This window comes from Hordeum vulgare, chromosome 2H (assembly GCF_904849725.1).
Source record: "Hordeum vulgare subsp. vulgare chromosome 2H, MorexV3_pseudomolecules_assembly, whole genome shotgun sequence".
Lineage (NCBI taxonomy): Eukaryota > Viridiplantae > Streptophyta > Magnoliopsida > Poales > Poaceae > Hordeum > Hordeum vulgare.
In genome coordinates, this window is record NC_058519.1 from 579,605,813 (window position 1) to 579,627,706 (window position 21,894).

Genomic DNA, 21,894 nt, shown 5'->3' on the forward strand with positions numbered 1-21,894 from the left:
AAGAGATAGTCCAGTTTGTACACGAAGTGCATCCTATTTTTGCCGTAACCGTCCTAACTTTTAGCACATGCCATGTGGGCGAAATGATGATACCATGCCAAGTTTCAGCCTTTTCAGAGTTCATTTGTAGTGATTTTCAATTTAAGGGTCATTTAGCTCAAATAAATCATTTAATGCATGGGAAAATGCAAATGAGGTGAGAAAGTATTGAAAATTTATGAGGTGGCTTTGAATGATGCATAATGAGGGCACAAAAAGTCTGGAGTTGAAATAAGATTAAAAAATAAAATGCCTTTGTTAGAGATGATTATTCGTGTGGAACCGTGATAATTCGAAAGAGATAGTCCGGTTTGTACACAAAATGCATTCTGTTTTTGCCGTAACCCTGCCAACTTTTTAGCACATGCCATGTGGGTGAAATGATGATACATGCCAAGTTTCAGCCTTTTCAAAGTTCATTTGTAGCACTTTTCAGTTTAAGTGTCATTTAGCTCAAATAAATCATTTAATACATGGAAAATAGCAAATGACGTGAGAAAGGGTTAAATATTTATGAGGTGGCTTTGAATGATGCATATTGAGGAGACAAAAAGTCTGAAGTTGAAATAGGATTAAAAATGAACTACCTTTGTAAGAGATGAGTATTCGTCGAGAACCGTGATACTTCGGAACAGATAGTCCAGTTTGTACACGAAGTGCATCCTGTTTTTGCCGTAACCCTCCCAAGTTTTTAGCACATGCCATGCGGATGAAATGATGATACCATGCCAAGTTTCAGCCTTTTCACATTTCATTTGTAGCGCTTTTCAATTTAAAGGTCATTTAGCTCAAATAAATATTTCAATGCATGGAAAATAGCAAATGAGGTGAGAAAGGGCTCAAAATTTATGAGGTGGCTTTGAATGATGTATATTGAGGGCACAAAAATTCTGGAGTTGAAATAATATTAAAAAATGAAATATCTTTGTAAGAGATGAGTATTCGTCCGGAACCGTGCTACTTCGGAAGAGATAGTCCAGTTTGTGCATGAAGTGCATCTTGTTTTTGTCGTAACCCTCACAACTTTTTAGCACATGCCGTGTGGGTGAAATGATGATACCATGCCAAGTTTCACCCTTTGAGAGTTCATTTGTATCGCTTTTGAATTTAAGGGTCATTTAGCTCAAATAAATCAATTAATGAATGGAAAATAGCAAATGAGGTGAGAAAGGGTTTAAAATTTATGTGGTGGCTTCGAATGACGCATACTGAGGGCACAAAAATTCTGGAGTTGAAATAAGATAAAAAAAATGAAATACCTTTCTATTGAGTTGAGTATTCGTTCGGAACCGTGATACTTCGAAAGAGATAGTCCAGTTTGTACACGAAGTGCATCCTGTGTTTGCCGTAACCCTCCCAACTTTTTAGCACATGCCATGTGGGTGAAATGATGATACCATGCCAAGTTTCAGCCTTTCAGAGTTCATTTGTAGCGCTTTTCAATTTAAGGGTCATTTAGCTCAAATAAATCATTCAATGCACTGAAAATAGCAAATAAGGTGACACTAGTAGAAAAATTGTCCATTTGTCCTCGTTCCAGAGGTCCATTAGCCACGGTTCCGGAACCGGGACTAAAGGGTCGGGACTAAATCCCAAAACCTTTAGTCCCGGTTCCTTTACCAATCGGGACACAAGGGCCTCTACGTGGCCTCTACGGGGAGCCAAGGCAGGAGGGCATATAGTCCCGGTTGGTAATACCAACCGGGACCAGGAGGTGGGTTTCTTTTGAATGGGGGTGTGTTGGGGGTTTTGGATGGTTAATTTAGGGGTTTCACATTGTGTTAGCTAGCTAATAGAGAGAAGTGTTCTCTCTTTCTTCATGATGTAGAAGTAACGACTTTAGCAAGTTATCCTCGGTCTCTTAAGTATTGTGGCATACCGACCAATCATTTACAACATCTGGGCTAATGAACCCAACGTTCAAGATTCATCCACACATGAATCTAATCCGCTTTCCTTCCCCCAATGATATAATAACCAATCATGATCATAATAACAAATCATCATGATAATCATGATCAACATCATCATCATATTAATATAAAACTCTTGCATCACTATAGCTAATAATCATCATAGTCATTACCACCAACACTATTTAATCATCATTTTTGTCAATGAGACATCATATATATAACAAAAGTTGGTCACTAGTCATAATCACAACTCCTCCTCCTCATCATCATCAACTATAACACATTGTAGCACATAATAACACATTGTACCTAGGACCTACTCCTCTCTCATAGGACCTACTCTACCCTCTCTTAGGTAGAATATCAAAAAACTAGATAGGCCCTGACTCTCCATTATGGATAATGGACATCATTTTATGTCCCATTCTTGGCCTACGCACAATGTTGCTTCCAAGTAGCTCTCTATGATTGACCATGCATTTTTTTTCCAATCTTTGGTTGTCATTTCATCAGTTTTAGAAATCCGGTATGGACAGGAGTGATGCAGATACCTAGGCTGACCTGGCCGTGCTAGTCGTATGCTCATAACATCAACGTGACCTCTTGGAAACATCAGATGAGGCACACAATCTTGTGGGATTTTTTGTTGAAAAACATAGTATTAACTTTGTAGTTAGCAATGTAGTTTAGTTTTACAAGAATTTATGCAAAAGATGCACGGATGTCATAATAGTAGAAAATCTTACCATGCAATCTCCATGCATGTTACCGTAGTTCACCACGTGCACTAGTGGCACATATTGACCATAATGTGGGGGAGTTTGCTGATAGATTTTGTAATTCTCAAGATCATTGATAAATACGTCAAGATGATGTTTCTCCTTACAAGTTAATTCCGCTTCATCATTGTAGTAATAGGTTCTATCTACCATCTTCCGTACATTTTTTAAAGAACGAAAATAAGTTGTCAACTATTTTTAAATAAACAATATAAATTACTTAATAAATATGGTTGAGAAACTCACATAATAGTAGAACTAGAAGCGTGTGCACATCAACCCAGATGTCGATATTACCTTCAATTTCATCTTCCGGAAGATTATCAAAGGTGATAAGCATATTAGGCTCAAATGCATAAGCCTTGCATAGTGCTTGCCAATTTGTGAATTCAAAATAGGAGTAGGTGTCTGCATTGTACAACTTTACAACAAAAGTTTAACCATGCTCGTTCCTCAAGTGAACTCTCTTTACCTCCATAGTTTTTTTAGTACTGAAACCAATCTTATCCAAGACATAAATTCTTGCTTGGCAGGGGATACGCTAGTAGAATAGTAAAAAATAAAAATTATAAGTTGAATCAAAAGAAGTCATGCTTAATTACAAAAAAAGACTTGTCGTTGTGACTTACTATATCCACTTCGAAGTCCTCATCCAGCATGATGCTGAAGCACCTACCATCAACTAGGTGAGGCGTGTCGCACTTGCCGCGCTCGTCTTGGCAGTATTCGCACGTGGCAAATTTCCTTTCGTCGTCAGACATTTCCTTCCTAAAACTGATCAACACACAGATCACTATTACTCAATATGCAACGGGTTGACTTTAGGTCTGTCGAGTCTTTCCTTCCTAAACTCTCATCTCATGTATATGGTGGGCACTCCCTCTGATATTTCGACCGTCGGTGATGGTCGCTACTCCCCCTTTCCCTAGTGCATTACAAATATGTAGCACAAGGAAAAGAAGGAGAAGCGACCCCCACGACAATAGTCCGACTTCTTCCTCTATCTAGAACACAAGGAAAACAAGGAGAAGCGACCCCCGCGACACATAAAGTCAACCCGTTACATACATCAAATAAATGACATATAACTCATCATCATGTTACTCATTTAACAACACATGAAAGTCATACAAGGAGCAACGACAAACCGAAACATAACCGATATTATCACTAATACATCTCGAATATTATCATACAATATCACTAATAAAAACCCAGTTGACGTCTCATGGTGCAGGCGGTGGCAACCCAAAGATAAGGAACCATCACCGGATCATAGCCCGGGTGATGTCCGTGGAGAACCTGCAGGTATTGGAGAACCTGGCATCCAACGCAGCCATGTAGCAACAGACGTGCTCGTCCTCCTCCCTGACACGGCGACGTACCACCTCCTGTTGGGGAACGTCGCATGGGAAACAAAAATTTTCCTACGCGCACGAAGACCTATCATGGTGATGTCCATCTACGAGAGGGGATGAGTGATCTACATACCCTTGTAGACCGTACAACAGAAGCGTTAGAGAACACGGTTGATGTAGTGGAATGTCCTCACGTCCCTCGATCCGCCCCGCGAACAATCCCGCGATCAGTCCCACGATCTAGTACCGAACGGACGGCACCTCCGCGTTCAGCACACGTACAGCTCGACGATGATCTCGGCCTTCTTGATCCAGCAAGAGAGACGGAGAGGTAGAAGAGTTCTCCGGCAGCGTGACGGCGCTGCGGAGGTTGGTGATGACCTTGTCTCAGCAGGGCTCCGCACGAGCTCCACAGAAACGCGATCTAGAGGAAAAACCGTGGAGGTATGTGGTCGGGCTGCCGTGGAAAATTCGTCTCAAATCAGCCCTAAAACCTCCGTATATATAGGTGGGAGGGAGGGGACCTTGCCTTGGGGCTCAAGGAGCCCCAAGGGGGTCGGCCGAGTCCAAGGGGGAGGACTCTCCCCTCCAAACCGAGTTGGACTAGGTTTGGTGGGAGGGAGTCCCCCTTCCTTCCCACCTCCTCCTTTTTTTCTGTCTCTCTTGATTTTCTTCTCCTTGGCGCATAGGGCACTTGTGGGCTGTCCCACCAGCCCACTAAGGGCTTGTGTGTCTCCCCCAAGGCCTATGGGCTTCCCCGGGGTGGGTTGCCCCCCCCGGTGAACTCCCGGAACTCATTCGCCATTCCCGGTACATTCCCGGTAACTCTGAAAACCTTCCGGTAATCAAATGAGGTCATCCTATATATCAATCTTCGTTTCCGGACCATTCCGGAAACCCTCGTGACGTCCGTGATCTCATCCGGGACTCCGAACAAACATTCAGTAACCAACCATATAACTCAAATACGCATAAAACAGCGTCGAACCTTAAGTGTGCAGACCCTGCGGGTTCGAGAACTATGTAGACATGACCCGAGAGACTCCTCGGTCAATATCCAACAGCGGGACCTGGATGCCCATATTGGATCCCACATATTCTACGAAGATCTTATCATTTGAACCTCAGTGTCAAGGATTCATATAATCCCGTATGTCATTCCCTTTGTCCTTCGGTATGTTACTTGCCCGAGATTCGATCGTCAGTATCCGCATACCTATTTCAATCTCGTTTACCGGCAAGTCTCTTTACTCGTTCCGTAATACAAGATCCCGCAACTTACACTAAGTTACATTGCTTCCAAGGCTTGTATGTGATGTTGTATTACCGAATGGGCCCCGAGATACCTCTCCGTCACACGGAGTGACAAATCCCAGTCTTGATCCATACTAACTCAACTAACACCTTCGGAGATACCTGTAGAGCACCTTTATAGTCACCCAGTTACGTTGCGACGTTTGATACACACAAAGCATTCCTCCGGTGTCAGTGAGTTATATGATCTCATGGTCATAGGAACAAATACTTGACACGCAGAAAAACAGTAGCAACAAAATGACACGATCAACATGCTACGTCTATTAGTTTGGGTCTAGTCCATCACGTGATTCTCCTAATGACGTGATCCACTTATCAAGCAACAACACCTTGTTCATAATCAGAAGACACTGACTATCATTGATCAACTGGCTAGCCAACTAGAGGCATGCTAGGGACGGTGTTTTGTCTATGTATCCACACATGTAAATGAGTCTTCATTCAATACAATTATAGCATGGATAATAAACTATTATCTTGATACAGGAATTACAATAATAACTATATTTATTATTGCCTCTAGGGCATAATTCCAACAGTCTCCCACTTGCACTAGAGTCAATAATCTAGCCCTCACATCACCATGTGAATTACATTGTAATAAATCTAACACCCATACAGTTCTGGAGTCGATCATGTTTTGGCCGTGGAAGAGGTTTAGTCAGCGGGTCTGCTACATTCAGATCCGTGTGCACTTTGCATATATTTACGTCCTCTTCCTCGACGTAGTCGCGGATGAGGTTGAAGCGTCGTTTGATGTGTCTGGTCTTCTTGTGAAACCGTGGTTCCTTTGCTAAGGCAATGGCACCAGTGTTGTCACAGAACAAGGTGATTGGACTCAGTGCGCTTGGCACCACTCCAAGATCCGTCATGAACTGCTTCATCCAGACACCCTACTTAGCTGCCTCCGAGGCAGCCATGTACTCTGCTTCACATGTAGAATCTGCTACGATGCTTTGCTTGGAACTGCACCAGCTTACTGCACCCCCATTAAGAATAAATACGTATCCGGTCTGTGACTTAGAGTCGTCCGGATCTGTGTCAAAGCTTGCATCGACGTAACCTTTTACGGCGAGTTCTTCGTCACCTCCATATACGAGAAACATCTCCTTAGTCCTTTTCAGGTACTTCAGGATATTCTTGACCGCTGTCCAGTGATCCACTCCTGGATTACTCTGGAACCTACCTGCCATACTTATGGCCACGCTAACATCCGGTCTAGTGCACAGCATCGCATACATGATAGAACCTATGGCTGAAGCATAGGGGACGGAGCGCATATGCTCTCTATCTTCATCAGTTGCTGGGCACTGAGTCTTACTCAATCTTGTACCTTGTAAAACTGGCAAGAACCCTTTCTTGGACTGTTCCATTTTGAACCTCTTCAAAACTTTATCAAGGTATGTGCTTTGTGAAAGTCCTATCAGGCGTTTTGATCTATCCCTATAGATCTTAATGCCTAGAATGTAAGCAGCTTCTCCTAGGTCTTCATAGAGAAACTTTTATTCAAGTAACCTTTTATGCTCTCCAAAAGCTCTACCTTGTTTCCAATCAGTAATATGTCATCCACATATAATATTAGAAATGCCACAGAGCTCCCACTCACTTTCTTGTAAATACAAGATTCTCCAACCACTTGCATAAACCCAAATGCTTTGATCACCTCATCAAAGCGTTTGTTCCAACTCCGAGATGCTTGCACCAGTCCATAAATGGATCGCTGGAGCTTGCACACCTTGTTAGCATTTTTAGGATCGACAGAACCTTCGGGTTGCATCATATACAAGTCTTCCTTAAGGAAACCGTTAAGGAACGCTGTTTTGACATCCATCTGCCAGATTTCATAATCGAAAAATGCAGCTATTGCTAACATGATTCTGACGGACTTAAGCATCTCTACGGGTGAGAAAGTCTCATCGTAGTCAACTCCTGGAACTTGTGAAAAACCCTTTGTCACAAGTCGACCTTTATAAACGGTCACATTACCGTCAGCGTCCGTCTTCTTCTTAAAGATCCATTTGTTCTGAATAGCCTTGCGGCCCTTAGGTAGTATCTCCAAAGTCCACACTTTGTTCTCATACATGGATCCTATCTCGGATTTCATGGCTTCTAGCCATTTGTTGGAATCTGGGCCCACCATTGCTTCTTCATAATTTGCAGGTTCATTGTTGTCTAACAACATGATTGATAAGACGGGATTACTGTACCACTCTGGAGCAGCGCGTGATCTCGTCGACCTGCGTGGTTCAACAGAAACTTGAACTGGAGTTTCATGATCATCGTCATCAACTTCCTCCTCAACCGGCGTCGCAACGACAGAGGTTTCCCCTTGCCCTGCGCCACCATCCAGAGGGATGAGAGGTTCGACAACCTCATCAAGTTCTATCTTCCTCCCACTCAATTCTCTCGAGAGAAACTCCTTCTCGAGAAAAGCTCCGTTTTTAGCAACAAACACTTTGCCCTCGGATTTGAGATAGAAGGTGTACCCAACTGTCTCTTTTGGGTAACCTATGAAGATGCAATTTTCCGCTTTGGGTTCCAGCTTTTCAGGCTGAAGCTTTTTGACATAACGATCACATCCCCAAACTTTAAGAAACGACAACTTTGGCCTTTTGCCATACCACAGTTCGTATGGTGTCGTCTCAACGGATTTTGATGGTGCCCTATTTAAAGTGAATGCAGCTGTTTCTAATGCATAACCCCAAAATGATAACGGCAAATCAGTAAGAGACATCATAGGTCGCACCATCTCTAACAAAGTACGATTACGACGTTCGGACACACCATTACGCTGTGGTGTTCCACGCGGTGTTAACTGCGAAACAATTCCACATTGTCTTAAGTGAGCACCAAACTCGAAACTCAGATATTCACCCCCACGATCAGACTGTAGGAACTTGATCTTCTTGTTACGATGATTTTCCACTTCACTCTGAAATTGCTTGAACTTTTCAAATGTTTCAGACTTGTGCTTCATCAAGTAGACATAACCATATCTACTTAAATCGTCAGTGAAGGTGAGAAAATAACGATATCCGCCGCGTGCCTCTACGCTCATTGGACCACACACATCGGTATGTATGATTTCCAACAAGTCACTTGCACGCTCCATTGTTCCGGAGAACGGAGTCTTAGTCATCTTGCCCATGAGGCATGGTTCGCACGTGTCAAGTGAATCAAAGTCAAGTGACTCCAAAAGTCCATCAGTATGGAGTTTCTTCATGCGCTTTACACCAATATGACCCAAGCGGCAGTGCCACAAAAATATGGCGCTATCATTGTTTACTCTAACTCTTTTGGACTCAATGTTATGTATATGCGTATCGCTATCAAGATTCAATATGAACAATAATCTCACATTCGGTGCATGACCATAAAAGATGTTACTCATAGAAATAGAACAACCATTATTCTCAGACTTAAAAGAGTAACCGTCTCGCAATAAACAAGATCCAGATATAATGTTCATGCTCAACGCAGGCACTAAATAACAACGATTTAAGTTCATCACTAATCCCGATGTTAGCTGAAGTGACACTGTGCCGACGGCGATTGCATCAACCTTGGAACCATTTCCTACGTGCATCGTCACTTCGTCTTTCGCCAGCCTTCGTCTATTCCGCAGTTCCTGCTTCGAGTTGCAAATGTGAGCAACAGAACCGGTATCGAATACCCAGGCACTACTACGAGAGCTGGTTAAGTACACATCAATAACATGTATATCAAATATACCTGATTTTTCTTTGCCCGCCTTCTTATCTGTCAGATACTTGGGGCAATTGCGCTTCCAGTGACCCATACCCTTGCAATAGAAGCACTCTGTTTCAGGCTTAGGTCCAGCCTTGGGTTTCTTCGGCGGATTGGCAACACGCTTGCCACTCTTCTTCGAATTGCACTTCTTGCCTTTGCCGTTTCTCTTGAAACTAGTGGTCTTGCTCACCATCAACACTTGATGCTCTTTACGGAGTTCAGACTCTGCGACTTTCAGCATCGCAAACAACTCACCGGGAGACTTGTTCATCCCTTGCATGTTGTAGTTCAACACAAAGCCTTTATAGCTTGGCGGCAGTGATTGAAGGATTCTGTCAGTGATAGCTTCTTGCGGGAGTTCAATCCCCAGCTCAGCTAGACGGTTTGAGTACCCAGACATTTTGAGCACATGTTCACTGACAAACGAGTTTTCCTCCATCTTGCAAGCATAGAATTTATCGGAGGTCTCATACCTCTCGATCCGGGCGTTCTTCTGAAAGATAAACTCCAACTCCTGGAACATCTCAAATGCTCCATGACGCTCGAAGCGACGTTGAAGTCCCGGTTCTAAGCCATACAAGACTGCACATTGAACTATTGAGTAGTCCTCCTTACGTGCTAACCAAGCGTTCTTAACATCCTGATCAGCCGTAGCGGGTGGTTCATCTCCTAGCGCAGCATTAAGGACATAATCCTTCTTCCCGGCTTGTAAGATTAGCTTAAGATTACGAGCCCAGTCTACAAAGTTGCTTCCATCATCTTTCAACTTAGCTTTCTCTAGGAACGTATTAAAATTCAGGATGACTGTCGCGTGAGCCATGATCTACAACACAAATATATTCAGAGTGGACTTAGACTATGTTCAAGATAATTAGAGTTCAACTTAATCAAATTATATGCTAAACTCCCACTCAAAAAGTACATCTCTCTAGTCATTTGAGTGGTTCATGATCCACTTACACTATCCCAAGTCCGATCATCACGTGAGTTGAGTATAGTTTCAGTGGTAAGCATCCCTATGCTAATCATATCAACTATATGATTCATGATCGACCTTTTGGTCTCATGTGTTCCGAGGCCATGTCTGCACATGCTAGGCTCGTCAAGATTAACCCGAGTGTTCCGCGTGCGCAACTGTTTTGCACCCGTTGTATGTGAACGTTGAGTCTATCACACCCGATCATCACGTGGTGTCTCGAAACAACGAACTGTAGCAACGGTGCACAGTCGGGGAGAACACAATTTCATCTTGAAATTTTAGTGAGAGATCACCTCATAATGCTACTGTTGTTCTAAGCAAAATAAGGTGCATAAAAGGATTAACATCACATGCAATTCATAAGTGACATGATATGGCCATCATCACGTGCTTCTTGATCTCCTTCACCAAAGCACCGGCACGATCTTCTTGTCACCGACGCCACACCATGATCATCCATCAACGTGTTGCCATCGGGGTTGTCGTGCTACTTATGCTATTACTACTAAAGCTACATCCTAGCAAAATAGTAAACGCATCTGCAAGCACAAACGTTAGTATAAAGACAACCCTATGGCTCCTGCCGGTTGCCGTACCATCGACGTGCAAGTCGATATTTCTATTACAACATGATCATCTCATACATCCAATATATCACATCACATCGTTGGCCATATCACATCACAATCATACCCTGCAAAAACAAGTTAGACGTCCTCTAATTTTGTTGTTGCATGTTTTACGTGGTGACCAAGGGTATCTAGTAGGATCGCATCTTACTTACGCAAACACCACAACGGAGATATATGAGTTGCTATTTAACCTCATCCAAGGACCTCCTCGGTCAAATCCGATTCAACTAAAGTTGGAGAAACCGACACTTGCCAGTCATCTTTGAGCAAAGGGGGTTACTCGTAACGATGAAACCAGTCTCTCGTAAGCGTACGAGTAATGTCGGTCCAAGCCGCTTCAATCCAACAATACCACGGAATCAAGAAAAGACTAAGGAGGGCAGCAAAACGCACATCACCGCCCACAAAAACTTTTGTGTTCTACTCGAGAAGACATCTACGCATGAACCTAGCTCATGATGCCACTGTTGGGGAACGTCGCATGGGAAACAAAAATTTTCCTACGCGCACGAAGACCTATCATGGTGATGTCCATCTACGAGAGGGGATGAGTGATCTACATACCCTTGTAGACCGTACATCAGAAGCGTTAGAGAACGCGGTTGATGTAGTGGAACGTCCTCACGTCCCTCGATCCGCCCCGCGAACAATCCCGCGATCAGTCCCACGATCTAGTACCGAACGGACGGCACCTCCGCGTTCAGCACACGTACAGCTCGACGATGATCTCGGCCTTCTTGATCCAGCAAGAGAGACGGAGAGGTAGAAGAGTTCTCCGGCAGCGTGACGGTGCTGCGGAGGTTGGTGATGACCTTGTCTCAGCAGGGCTCCGCCCGTGCTCCGCAGAAACGCGATCTAGAGGAAAAACCGTGGAGGTATGTGGTCGGGCTGCCATGGAAAAGTCGTCTCAAATCAGCCCTAAAACCTCCGTATATATAGGTGGGAGGGAGGGGACCTTGCCTTGGGGCTCAAGGAGCCCCAAGGGGGTCGGCCGAGTCCAAGGGGGAGGACTCTCCCCCCCCCCCCCAAACCGAGTTGGACTAGGTTTGGTGGGAGGGAGTCCCCCTTCCTTCCCACCTCCTCCTTTTTTTTCTTTCTCTCTTGATTTTCTTCTCCTTGGCGCATAGGGCACTTGTGGGCTGTCCCACCAGCCCACTAAGGGCTGGTGTGTCTCCCCCAAGGCCTATGGGCTTCCCCGGGGTGGGTTGCCCCCCCCCCCTCGGTGAACTCCCAGAACCCATTCGTCATTCCCGGTACATTCCCGGTAACTCCGAAAACCTTCCGGTAATCAAATGAGGTCATCCTATATATCAATCTTCGTTTCCGGACCATTCCGGAAACCCTCGTGACGTCCGTGATCTCATCCGGGACTCCGAACAACATTCGGTAACCAACCATATAACTCAAATACGCATAAAACAGCGTCGAACCTTAAGTGTGCAGACCCTGCGGGTTCGAGAACTATGTAGACATGACCCGAGAGACTCCTCGGTCAATATCCAACAGCGGGACCTGGATGCCCATATTGGATCCCACATATTCTACGAAGATCTTATCGTTTGAACCTCAGTGTCAAGGATTCATATAATCCCGTATGTCATTCCGTTTGTCCTTCGGTATGTTACTTGCCCGAGATTCGATCATCAGTATCCGCATACCTATTTCAATCTCGTTTACCGGAAGTCTCTTTACTCGTTCCGTAATACAAGATCCCGCAACTTACACTAAGTTACATTGCTTGCAAGGCTTGTATGTGATGTTGTATTACCGAGTGGGCCCCGAGATACCTCTCCGTCACACGGAGTGACAAATCCCAGTCTTGATCCATACTAACTCAACTAACACCTTCGGAGATACCTGTAGAGCACCTTTATAGTCACCCAGTTACGTTGCGACGTTTGATACACACAAAGCATTCCTCCGGTGTCAGTGAGTTATATGATCTCATGGTCATAGGAACAAATACTTGACACGCAGAAAAACAGTAGCAACAAAATGACACGATCAACATGCTACGTCTATTAGTTTGGGTCTAGTCCATCACGTGATTCTCCTAATGACGTGATCCAGTTATCAAGCAACAACACCTTGTTCATAATCAGAAGACACTGACTATCATTGATCAACTGGCCAGCCAACTAGAGGCATGCTAGGGACGGTGTTTCGTCTATGTATCCACACATGTAAATGAGTCTTCATTCAATACAATTATAGCATGGATAATAAACTATTATCTTGATACAGGAATTACAATAATAACTATATTTATTATTGCCTCTAGGGCATAATTCGAACACCTCCGTGGGGGCCAGCTCCCTCGGCACCGACAATGGCCCACGCGACCGCCACCAAAGAAGTTCCGGGTCAATGATGAGACCCGTATTCCTCACCAAGGTGCGCCCCCGGAAGGTAGCACCTCCGAGTGCCAGCCCGGCGGAGCCGTGTCCTGGACATGCTGGCGCCTATCAAGTAAGCACTCGATGACCACACGACGACGAGGATGCGGACCGGGCATCATCGACGTCGAGACAAATTCCTCTCAGAAAATTTTATTATTGTTTAATGTTTTACTTTCTAGTTATTATTTATACAATAATCATCTCATTTGAATTTAGCTAGCGCCCACTACCTATTTTTCACAACATGCAAGTATGACACCAAATATACAATAATAAAAAACAATATGTATATTTTGCAAATATTTCCGCAACAAAATTCGGGGCTTGAGCAAATATTTTGCAAATATACAAGAATCATATCCTAGCAAGAACCCTAGGCATGGGGATGTCTCACCACAGGTTTGAGTCGGTGTCGGGGTCGAGGCCGGAGTCGAGGTCGACGACGGGCTCGGGGCGGGGGCGGTGGCGACGACGGGCGCGGGGCGACGATGGCAACGGGCGCGGGGCGGGGCCAGCGACATCGCCGGGCTCGGGTGCGGCGACAGCGATGGGATCGGGGGCGGCGACGGCGACGGGCTCGGGGCTGGGGCGGCGACGGTGATGGGCTCAGGGGCGTCGACAACGACGGGCTCGGGGACGGCGGCGATGACGAGGAGGAATGGATCGGCGACGGCGGCGCGGGGCAAATGGGAGAGGTTAGGGAAAATTCGATAACTCCCGCCTTATATGCGAAAACCTGTTGTCCCGGTTCGAGGAAAAAACCCGGGACTAAAGGTCTATTTTGCAGCAGCCTAACGGACAGGAAAAAGAGAACTTTAGTCCCGGTTTGTGCCGCAAACTGACACTAAAGAGAGTCGTTGGTCCCGGTTTGTACCACTAACCGACACGAAAGCATGTCTTTGGTTCCGGTTTGTCCCACAAACCGACACGAATGACCTGTGCCTGCCACGGCCGAGGTGTTTGGTGAAGAACCACCAAAAACAAGATCTATTCTTCACATGATTCGGCAAAACCCTAGCGCCGCCAACCCTATATAATCTCCTCCCCAACCACGCCGCCAAATTTCCCCCGCCCACAGCCTCCAACCCCTCCCCCAACCCAAAACCCATCGACGGCGGCGCAGCGCGAGGAGAGGAGAAGGAAGATGGCGAAGTTCCTGAAGCCGGGCAAGGTGGTGAACCTACTGCAGGGTAGGTACGCCGGGAAGAAGGCGGTGATCATGCGCATGTTCGAGGAGGGCACCCGCGACTGCCCCTACGGGCACTGCTTGGTCATCGGCCTGGCAAAATACCCGAAGAAGGTGATCTGTAAGGACTCGGACAAGAAGTCCCGCGTCAAGGTCTTCCTCAAGCTCGTCAACTTCACCCACCTCATGCGCACCCGCTACACCCTCGACGTCGACCTCAAGGAGGTGGTCTCCGGCGCCCTCGACTCCCTCACAACCATGGACAAGAAGCTCACCGCAGCCAAGTCCGCCAAGGCCAAGCTCGAGGAGAGGTTCAAGACCGGCAAGAACAGGTGGTTCTTCACCAAGCTCCACATGATTCGACATGATTCCACATGATTCAAGAAATTCCGACAAGATCTATTCTTCACATGATTCGACATGATTCAAGAAATTCCAACAAGATCTATTCTTCACATGATTCAACATGATTCAAGAAATGCCAATAAGATCTATTCTTCACATGATTCGACGTGATTCAATAAATTCCAACAAGATCTATTCTTCACATGATTCAACATGATTCAAGAAATTCCAACAAGATCTACTCTTCACATGATTCGACATGATTCGACATGATTCCACATGTTTCGACATGATTCAAGAAATTCCAACAAGATATATTCTTTACATGATTTGACATGATTAAAAACTGGATGCACTTCGTGTACAAATCGGACAATATCTTTCGAAGTATGAGGGTTTCATACGAAAAATCATCTGTTACAAAAGGCATTTAATTTTTTCGAACTTATTTCATTTTTTTGCATGGGTGCGTGTATTAAAAACCATTACAACATATCATAAATAGAGAAGTGACCAAATTAATAGAAATTCATCATCACATTAAAGCCAAAGTATTGTGGTGACCAAAATAAATACATAACGTTCTTACATAGTTCTCATTATTGAACAACATATAGCTCTATAGAGCATCTAATTAGAACATACATTGAAACTACTAAATTTAAATGCAACAACAAATGCGATATTAACCGCAACTAAGGTATAAATTGATCTAACAGCATAATGATACCAAGCCTCAGTATGAATGGCATATTTTCTAATGTTTCTAATCTTCAAGCGCATTGCATTCATCTTGATCTTGTGATCGTCATGCACATCGGCAACATCCAACTCCAATATCATCTTCTCCTCTTCAACTCTTTGTAATTTTTCTTTCAAGTTACTGTTTTCTTTTTCAACCAAATTTAACTTCTCAGCAAGAATTTGTATGTCGGTTCGAATATCCGGTTCACATACCTCCTAGATAAAAAATCTATGTCACGTTGGTCGGCATAATTGTCATAAACACTAAATAAAACAAGTAGTTATAAAAGATAATATATACCACATCCGAATCATAGACAGGACGAGGGCCGACGGAGTTGGATACCAAAACCATCGCACTATATGACAACAAACAATAATAGAAGTGACAAAATTGCACAAGTATCTATCTAAATCATACAAGTAAGAACTTTTTTCTTTTAGAAAGAAGAGAATAAGAAGAGAATAACCACAGTGCTGCCGACGCCGAGATGGGCACGGGCGATCGAAGGCGGTGAGGACGGGGACGGGACACGGACGGGCCGCCAAAGCTACACAAAACTAGAGGAAATGGAGCTTGGACAAGGAGCTTCGAGAGAAGAAAGCTTAAGTGTGGCTTGGGAATTTCTTCGAACACCTCATGTGCATAGGAGGTGAGCTAGAGCACCACAAAGCTCTCCCACAGCCGGCCATAAAAACAGAGCAGTGCACTTCTCTTCTCGCGGGCAGGGGGTATATATAGGCCAAGCGTTGCTCCTGGTTTGTGGACAGAACCGAGACTAAAGTTCAACATAGGGTCCCGGTTCCAGCCTAAAACCGGGACCAATGGTTGTGGGCCAGGAGCGAGGCACATTGGTCCCGGTTCGTGTCCGGAACCGGGACCGAAGGTGACAAACGAACCAGGACAAATGGCCAAGGAGGCCCGGCCGGCGCCCTGACCTCACGAACCGGGACTTATGCCCACATGGGTCCCGGTTCGTGAGTGAACCGGGACTACTGGGATTTCATCAAGTGGACCTCTAGTAGCGTGAGAAAGGGTTGAAAATTTATGAGGTAGCTTCGAATGATGCATATTGAGCGCACAAAAAGTATGTAGTTGTAATAACATTAAAAATTGAAATGCCTTTGTAAGAGATTAGTATTCGTCCGGAACCTTGATACTTCGGAAGAGATAGTCCAGTTTGAATACGAAGTGCATCCTGTTTTTGCCGTAACCCTCCCAACTTTTTAGCACATGCCATGTGGGTGAAACGATGTTACCACGCCAAGTTTCAGCCTTTTGAGAGTTCATTTGTAGTGTTTTTTGAATTTAAGGGTCATTTATATCAAATAAATCATTTAATGCATGGAAAATAGTAAATGAGGTGAGAAAGGGTTTAAAATTTATGAGGTGGCTTGGAATGATGCATACTGAGGGCACAAATAGTCTGGAGTTGAAATAAGATTAAAAAATGAAATGCATTTGTAAGATATGAGTATTTGTTCGGAACCCTAATACTTCGGAAGAGATAGTCCAGTTTGTACACGAAGTGCATCCTGTTTTTGTCGTAACCCTTCCAAATTTTTAGCACATGGCATGTGGGTGAAATTAAAATACCATGCCAAGTTTATATGAAATGCCTTTGTAAGAGATGAGTATTCGTCCGGAACACTGATACTTCGAAAGAGATAGTCCAGTTAGCTACATAATGTTTCTTCGCTTTTCAAATGCCAAAACTCACACATATATACCCGGAAACTAACTAAGAAGAAAGTGATGACAGTGCAAGCCGGTCACATCCGAGATTGGGATGTTCGGGTATAAAACTTTTTCTTCGCCTGTGTCCCTTTACACCATAACCATGGACAATTGTCATCATTTAACATGGTGCTTAGGTCAATCTTCACTCTGAAGGCAGGAATTTCATGAAACTTTTCATAATCTTGTGCCATGTTTGTCTTGTCCTCCACTCCCACGATGTTTCTTTCCGTGAAAGAATAATGTGCCGCTTTGGCTAATCGTATGATGTACTCGCTTCCTTACCTTTTATTTTTCTCGGCTTGGTAGACATGTCCTTCACATAGAAAACCTGCGCCACGTCATTGGCTAGGACGAATGGTTCACATGTGTATCCAAGATTGTTGAGATCCACTGTTGTCATTCCGTACCGCGGGTCTTCCTTCACCCCGCCTCCTTTCAGATTGACGCATTTGCACCGAAACAAAGGGACCTTCAAATTGTTTCCATAGTCAAGTTCCCATATCTCCTCTATGTAACCATAATATGTATGCTTTGGCCTATTGTTGGTGTTTGCTGCATCAAAGCGGACACCACTGTTTTGGTTGGTGCTCTTTTTATCTTGGGCGATCGTGTAAAATGTATTCTCATTTATCTCATACCCTTTGAAAGTCGATATAGTCGAAGATGGTGACTTGGCCAGCAAGTACAGGTCATCTCCAACTTCAGGGTCATTCATGAGACGTGTTTGCAACCAACCACCAAATGACGACATGTGTGTATGTTTGATCTAGGGATCATACTGCTCCGGGTTCTTGACTTAGACAGTTATAGCCGTACATGAAACCGGACGTAAACAGTTGGACGTGAATGACTGTTGACTTAGAGTATGTTTTATCATTCTTACACACAGCACATGGACAACACATAAAACAATCCCGCTGGTTTACCTCAGCCGTACGCAGAAAACTCTGCAAGCCATTAATGAAATGGGGAGAGCGTCGGTCATCGTACATCCATTGTTGGTTGATATTCATTAGACAACACCGAAAAGACCAAATTAATAGAAGTTCACACATAAGTTTCATACACACTTATTCTCATAAAACAACATGGAAGAGTTTCTAGCTAAAACATTTAAATGCAACAACAGATGCAACCAAGATAGCAACTAAGGTAACAATTGATCCAACAGCATAATGACACGAAGGCTCTTTATTAATGACATGTTTTCTAATATTTCTAATCTTCAAGTGCATTGCATCCATCTTGATCTTTTTATCATAGACGACATCGGCAACTACAACTCCAATATCATCTGCTCTTCTTCAACTCTTTTTATTTTTCCTTTCAAATCCTCGTTTTCTTTTTTAACTAAATTTAACTTCTCGACAAGATTTTGTATGTCCGTTAGAATTTTTGGTTCAACTACCTCCTAGATAAAAATATCTATGTCAACTTCATGGGCATAATTGTCATAAACATGAAATGCAACAAATAGTTATAAAAGAGAATATACCACATCTGAGTCGTAAACCGGACGAGGGCCGACGGGCTGGAATATCAAAAATATGGCACTATGTATAACAAATAATCATACAATTAAGAAAATTATGCAAATAACTATCTAAATCATACGAATAAGATCTTTTTTGAAAAAAGGATAAGAACAAGGGGCTCACCAAGGTGGTGCCGACAACGACGGGACGGTGCGGGCGATCGACGGTGCTTAGGCCGGGGACGACACTAATTAAAACACGCCTACACATATGCAAACTAGCAAGTTAATTTGAGCTCAAATTGCATATAAATCAAATAAACTCCCGCATAATTACTCCCAAACTAAAACACACAAATCACTATACTTATAGAGCATTGCATGAGCCGATCTAGCAATGAGAGATGAAAGGACAAAGTTGCTAACCTTTGTGAACACTTGGAGAGATGGGGTGCCTCAAATCTTGACAAATCTTGGCAAACAATGGAGGGTGAGATCGAGCAAGGGGAAGAACAGAGAAGAGTGGAGAAAACAGAGCAATGAGCTAGGGATAGACGAAGGGGTTTATATAGGAAAATCTTTAGTCCTGGTTTGTATCATGAACCGGGACTAAAGGTCCACATATAGTCCCGGTTTGTGATACAAACCGAAGCTAAAGGTGCTAGGGGGGCCCAGCCTGACACCACACTGCCACCACCCCTTTAGTCCCGGTTTGTGTCACAAACCGGGACTATAGGTCCAAACTGAACCGGGACTAATGATGCTCGTGCTCGCCGACGGATCCTAGCCGTTGGAACAGGGACTAATGATCACATTAGTACCATTAGTACCGGTTCAAAACCAAACCTTGACTAAAGGGTCAAACGTAAGACCTGTTTTCTACAAGTGATAGGTCCTACCGATTCGAAACCATCGAACGGTACGTATGGTGCGTCGGGATTACTTACATGGCCACAAGGATTGCTGGATCCTTCCTCCATGGGGGTGGCACCAACATCTTTCCGGCCATCTTTGCATGAACTTGTCGCTCCAGATCTTTCATGTGCCCATGAATCAACTCCTTCCTTGTCTTTGTGGATGGATTCAGCTTGTTGTTCGTCGAGATCGATTCCTGCACGCCGAAGGCGCGTGTAGGCGGCTGCATCGGCGATGGTGAAGAGGAAGACGCGTGGCTGGAGGAAAGATGATAATGAGTGGCGGCGAGCGGGGGCGGTGAGTAAAGACAAATTGTTTCAACGAAAAAGGGTTTCGGAAGCTAAATAGGACGAACCAAATGGCATCGGGGACCCACAGAGCATTCAAAGAGTAATGGGGAGCTAGAACGTCTGAAACTTTAGGTCAATTTTCCTTTTGCAGTTAAGTGCCTAGTGTGCAGGCACGACGAAGTGCGGCGCAGGCCCACAAAGATGGATCACGTCTAACCGACATGCGGGGTCCTTGCAGCACACAAGACTATTGAATATGTTTGTGTGTTGGATCTACGAGAGCAACTAGTAGTTCGATATATCAGACGGCCTGAACGAGACCAGGGTTAGAAATGCGGATCATGCGGCTATATGACGCCGACATGGGTGGCGTGTTCGGTGTTTGCCTCGCTTTGCCACGCTGTCGATTGGTCGTCGTTGACGGTCAAAGGCGCTAAAATGGAAGGCGTGCGTACATGCAATCGAAATGCCTATCGATAAGGCGCTAAGGGCGGGGGGTCAGGCGACAAAATTAGGTTCTTGAGGGGACGACATAAAATCCTCGGGGACACTTAGTAAAAATAATGCATGGAAACTCTTTGGTTGAAGTTCTCTAGAAACCCACCAATGGCCTTTTTGTCTCACGGCAGCCGCCTCACTTGCAGGTACACCCGGCCTTCTCGACAGCGTGAACCCGGTCCATGCACCCGCACACGTAGAGTATCAATCATTTCCTCCACTCGATGAACCCATACAATATTTGGAAGCTAATTGTTCCTGCACTATTTGGAAAGCTGCACACACAAAAGTACAGTGTGTCGTTGGCCAGCCACCACTATCTATCTCGTCACGCTATCCTTCACCATGCGTCGTCCTTGGTATAGTATGTGCCACTTTGCTTCGTTCCGCACCGGCATAATGGTACTCTGGTAATCCCTGACATGAGAGATCGACAGCATTTTTCTCGAGGATGTTAAACATCTGACGCCAAATTTTTTACATCGTGAACGCCCAAAATTTATCATACAAAAACAGATAGATCTATTATGCTTGTGTATAAGGATATGTCATGTTCATTCTAAAATTTGTGGTATAGTGAAAAAGAATTTTCATGCTTCAGCGAGTATTTGTCATGCATATGATAAGGATCTGAGGTATCCGAGGGCGTCGGGATTTTAATGGAGGTTTCTTACCTAGGTTGTGGGTCCACGACCAGTGGAGGTGAACTTAGCCCTGTCCATGATTTAAGGAATTTTTGTGTGATTCGCAAAAAATGCCTTCTAGTATGGGGGTGATCTGCGCCGGCGCGCCGGTCCAGATTTAAGACCGGCCGCACGCGGGTCGCAGGATCCACCAACCCCGCGTCGTCCGCACCGTTGGATCCGCATGCAACATTTTTCTCCCTATGCAGCAAAATTTCGATGCTATTCAGCAATTTTTTCAAGGATTGCAACAGAAAACAAAATTTGTAGCAAAAAAATATCTACGTGATCGTAGCAAAAAAACGAAGCTGATGGTACGTGGTAGCAAAAGTCAAACGCCGGTTGTAACAAAAATTTACGTGACGTGTATGCAACTTTTTGGTTGTAGCAAAAAGTAAAAAACATTGATTGTAACAAATAATCCGATGACCTAGAGTTGCAACCAAACGTATATGCAGCTTTTTTACTGAGACAAAATATAGTAAAAAGACGCTTGCAGCAAAAATGACGCAGGTTGCAACATATTTAGACGAAAAATGTTGCATCCATTGACCGGAGAAGCGCGCGGATGGGGAAAATGTTGCAAGGACCCGCGCGCGCCAGGGGGCGACCGGCGCGTATGTTCCGCCGGCGCGCGGGTGGGAAACGGTTCCTTCCAGTATGCAAGTTATATTACCATGTTGTATTAAGCTACTTTCTTCGTCAACTAATATAAAAACATTTAGATTACTAGAATAGTGATCTAAACACTAGTAGAAAAAGGGCCATTTGTCCCGGTTCTTAAGGGCCTTTTGTCCCGGTTTTGGAACCGGGACAAACAGGTTGTTACTAATGCCCTTAGCCTTTAGT

At 44.4% G+C, this 21,894-nt stretch overlaps 1 protein-coding gene across 1 annotated transcript; it reads left to right on the forward strand.

Moving 5' to 3' along the window:
• Positions 1–14,313: 14,313 nt before the first annotated feature.
• Positions 14,314–19,846, forward strand: LOC123428674 (60S ribosomal protein L27-3-like). The gene is made up of 2 exons (XM_045112862.1): positions 14,314–14,702; positions 19,747–19,846. Exons 1-2 carry the CDS (start codon positions 14,314–14,316, stop codon positions 19,844–19,846), a joined length of 489 nt encoding a protein of 162 aa, XP_044968797.1.
• Positions 19,847–21,894: the final 2,048 nt, after the last annotated feature.

What these genes read in the sequence shown, in the direction of transcription:
- LOC123428674 (XM_045112862.1), top strand. Translation starts at nt 14,314, where the DNA reads ATGGCGAAGTTCCTGAAGCCGGGCAAGGTGGTGAACCTACTGCAGGGT. An exon ending in AACAGGTGGTTCTTCACCAA is followed by an intron (nt 14,703 to 19,746) that starts GCTCCACATGAT and finishes GGATGGATTCAG; the next exon opens with CTTGTTGTTCGTCGAGATCG.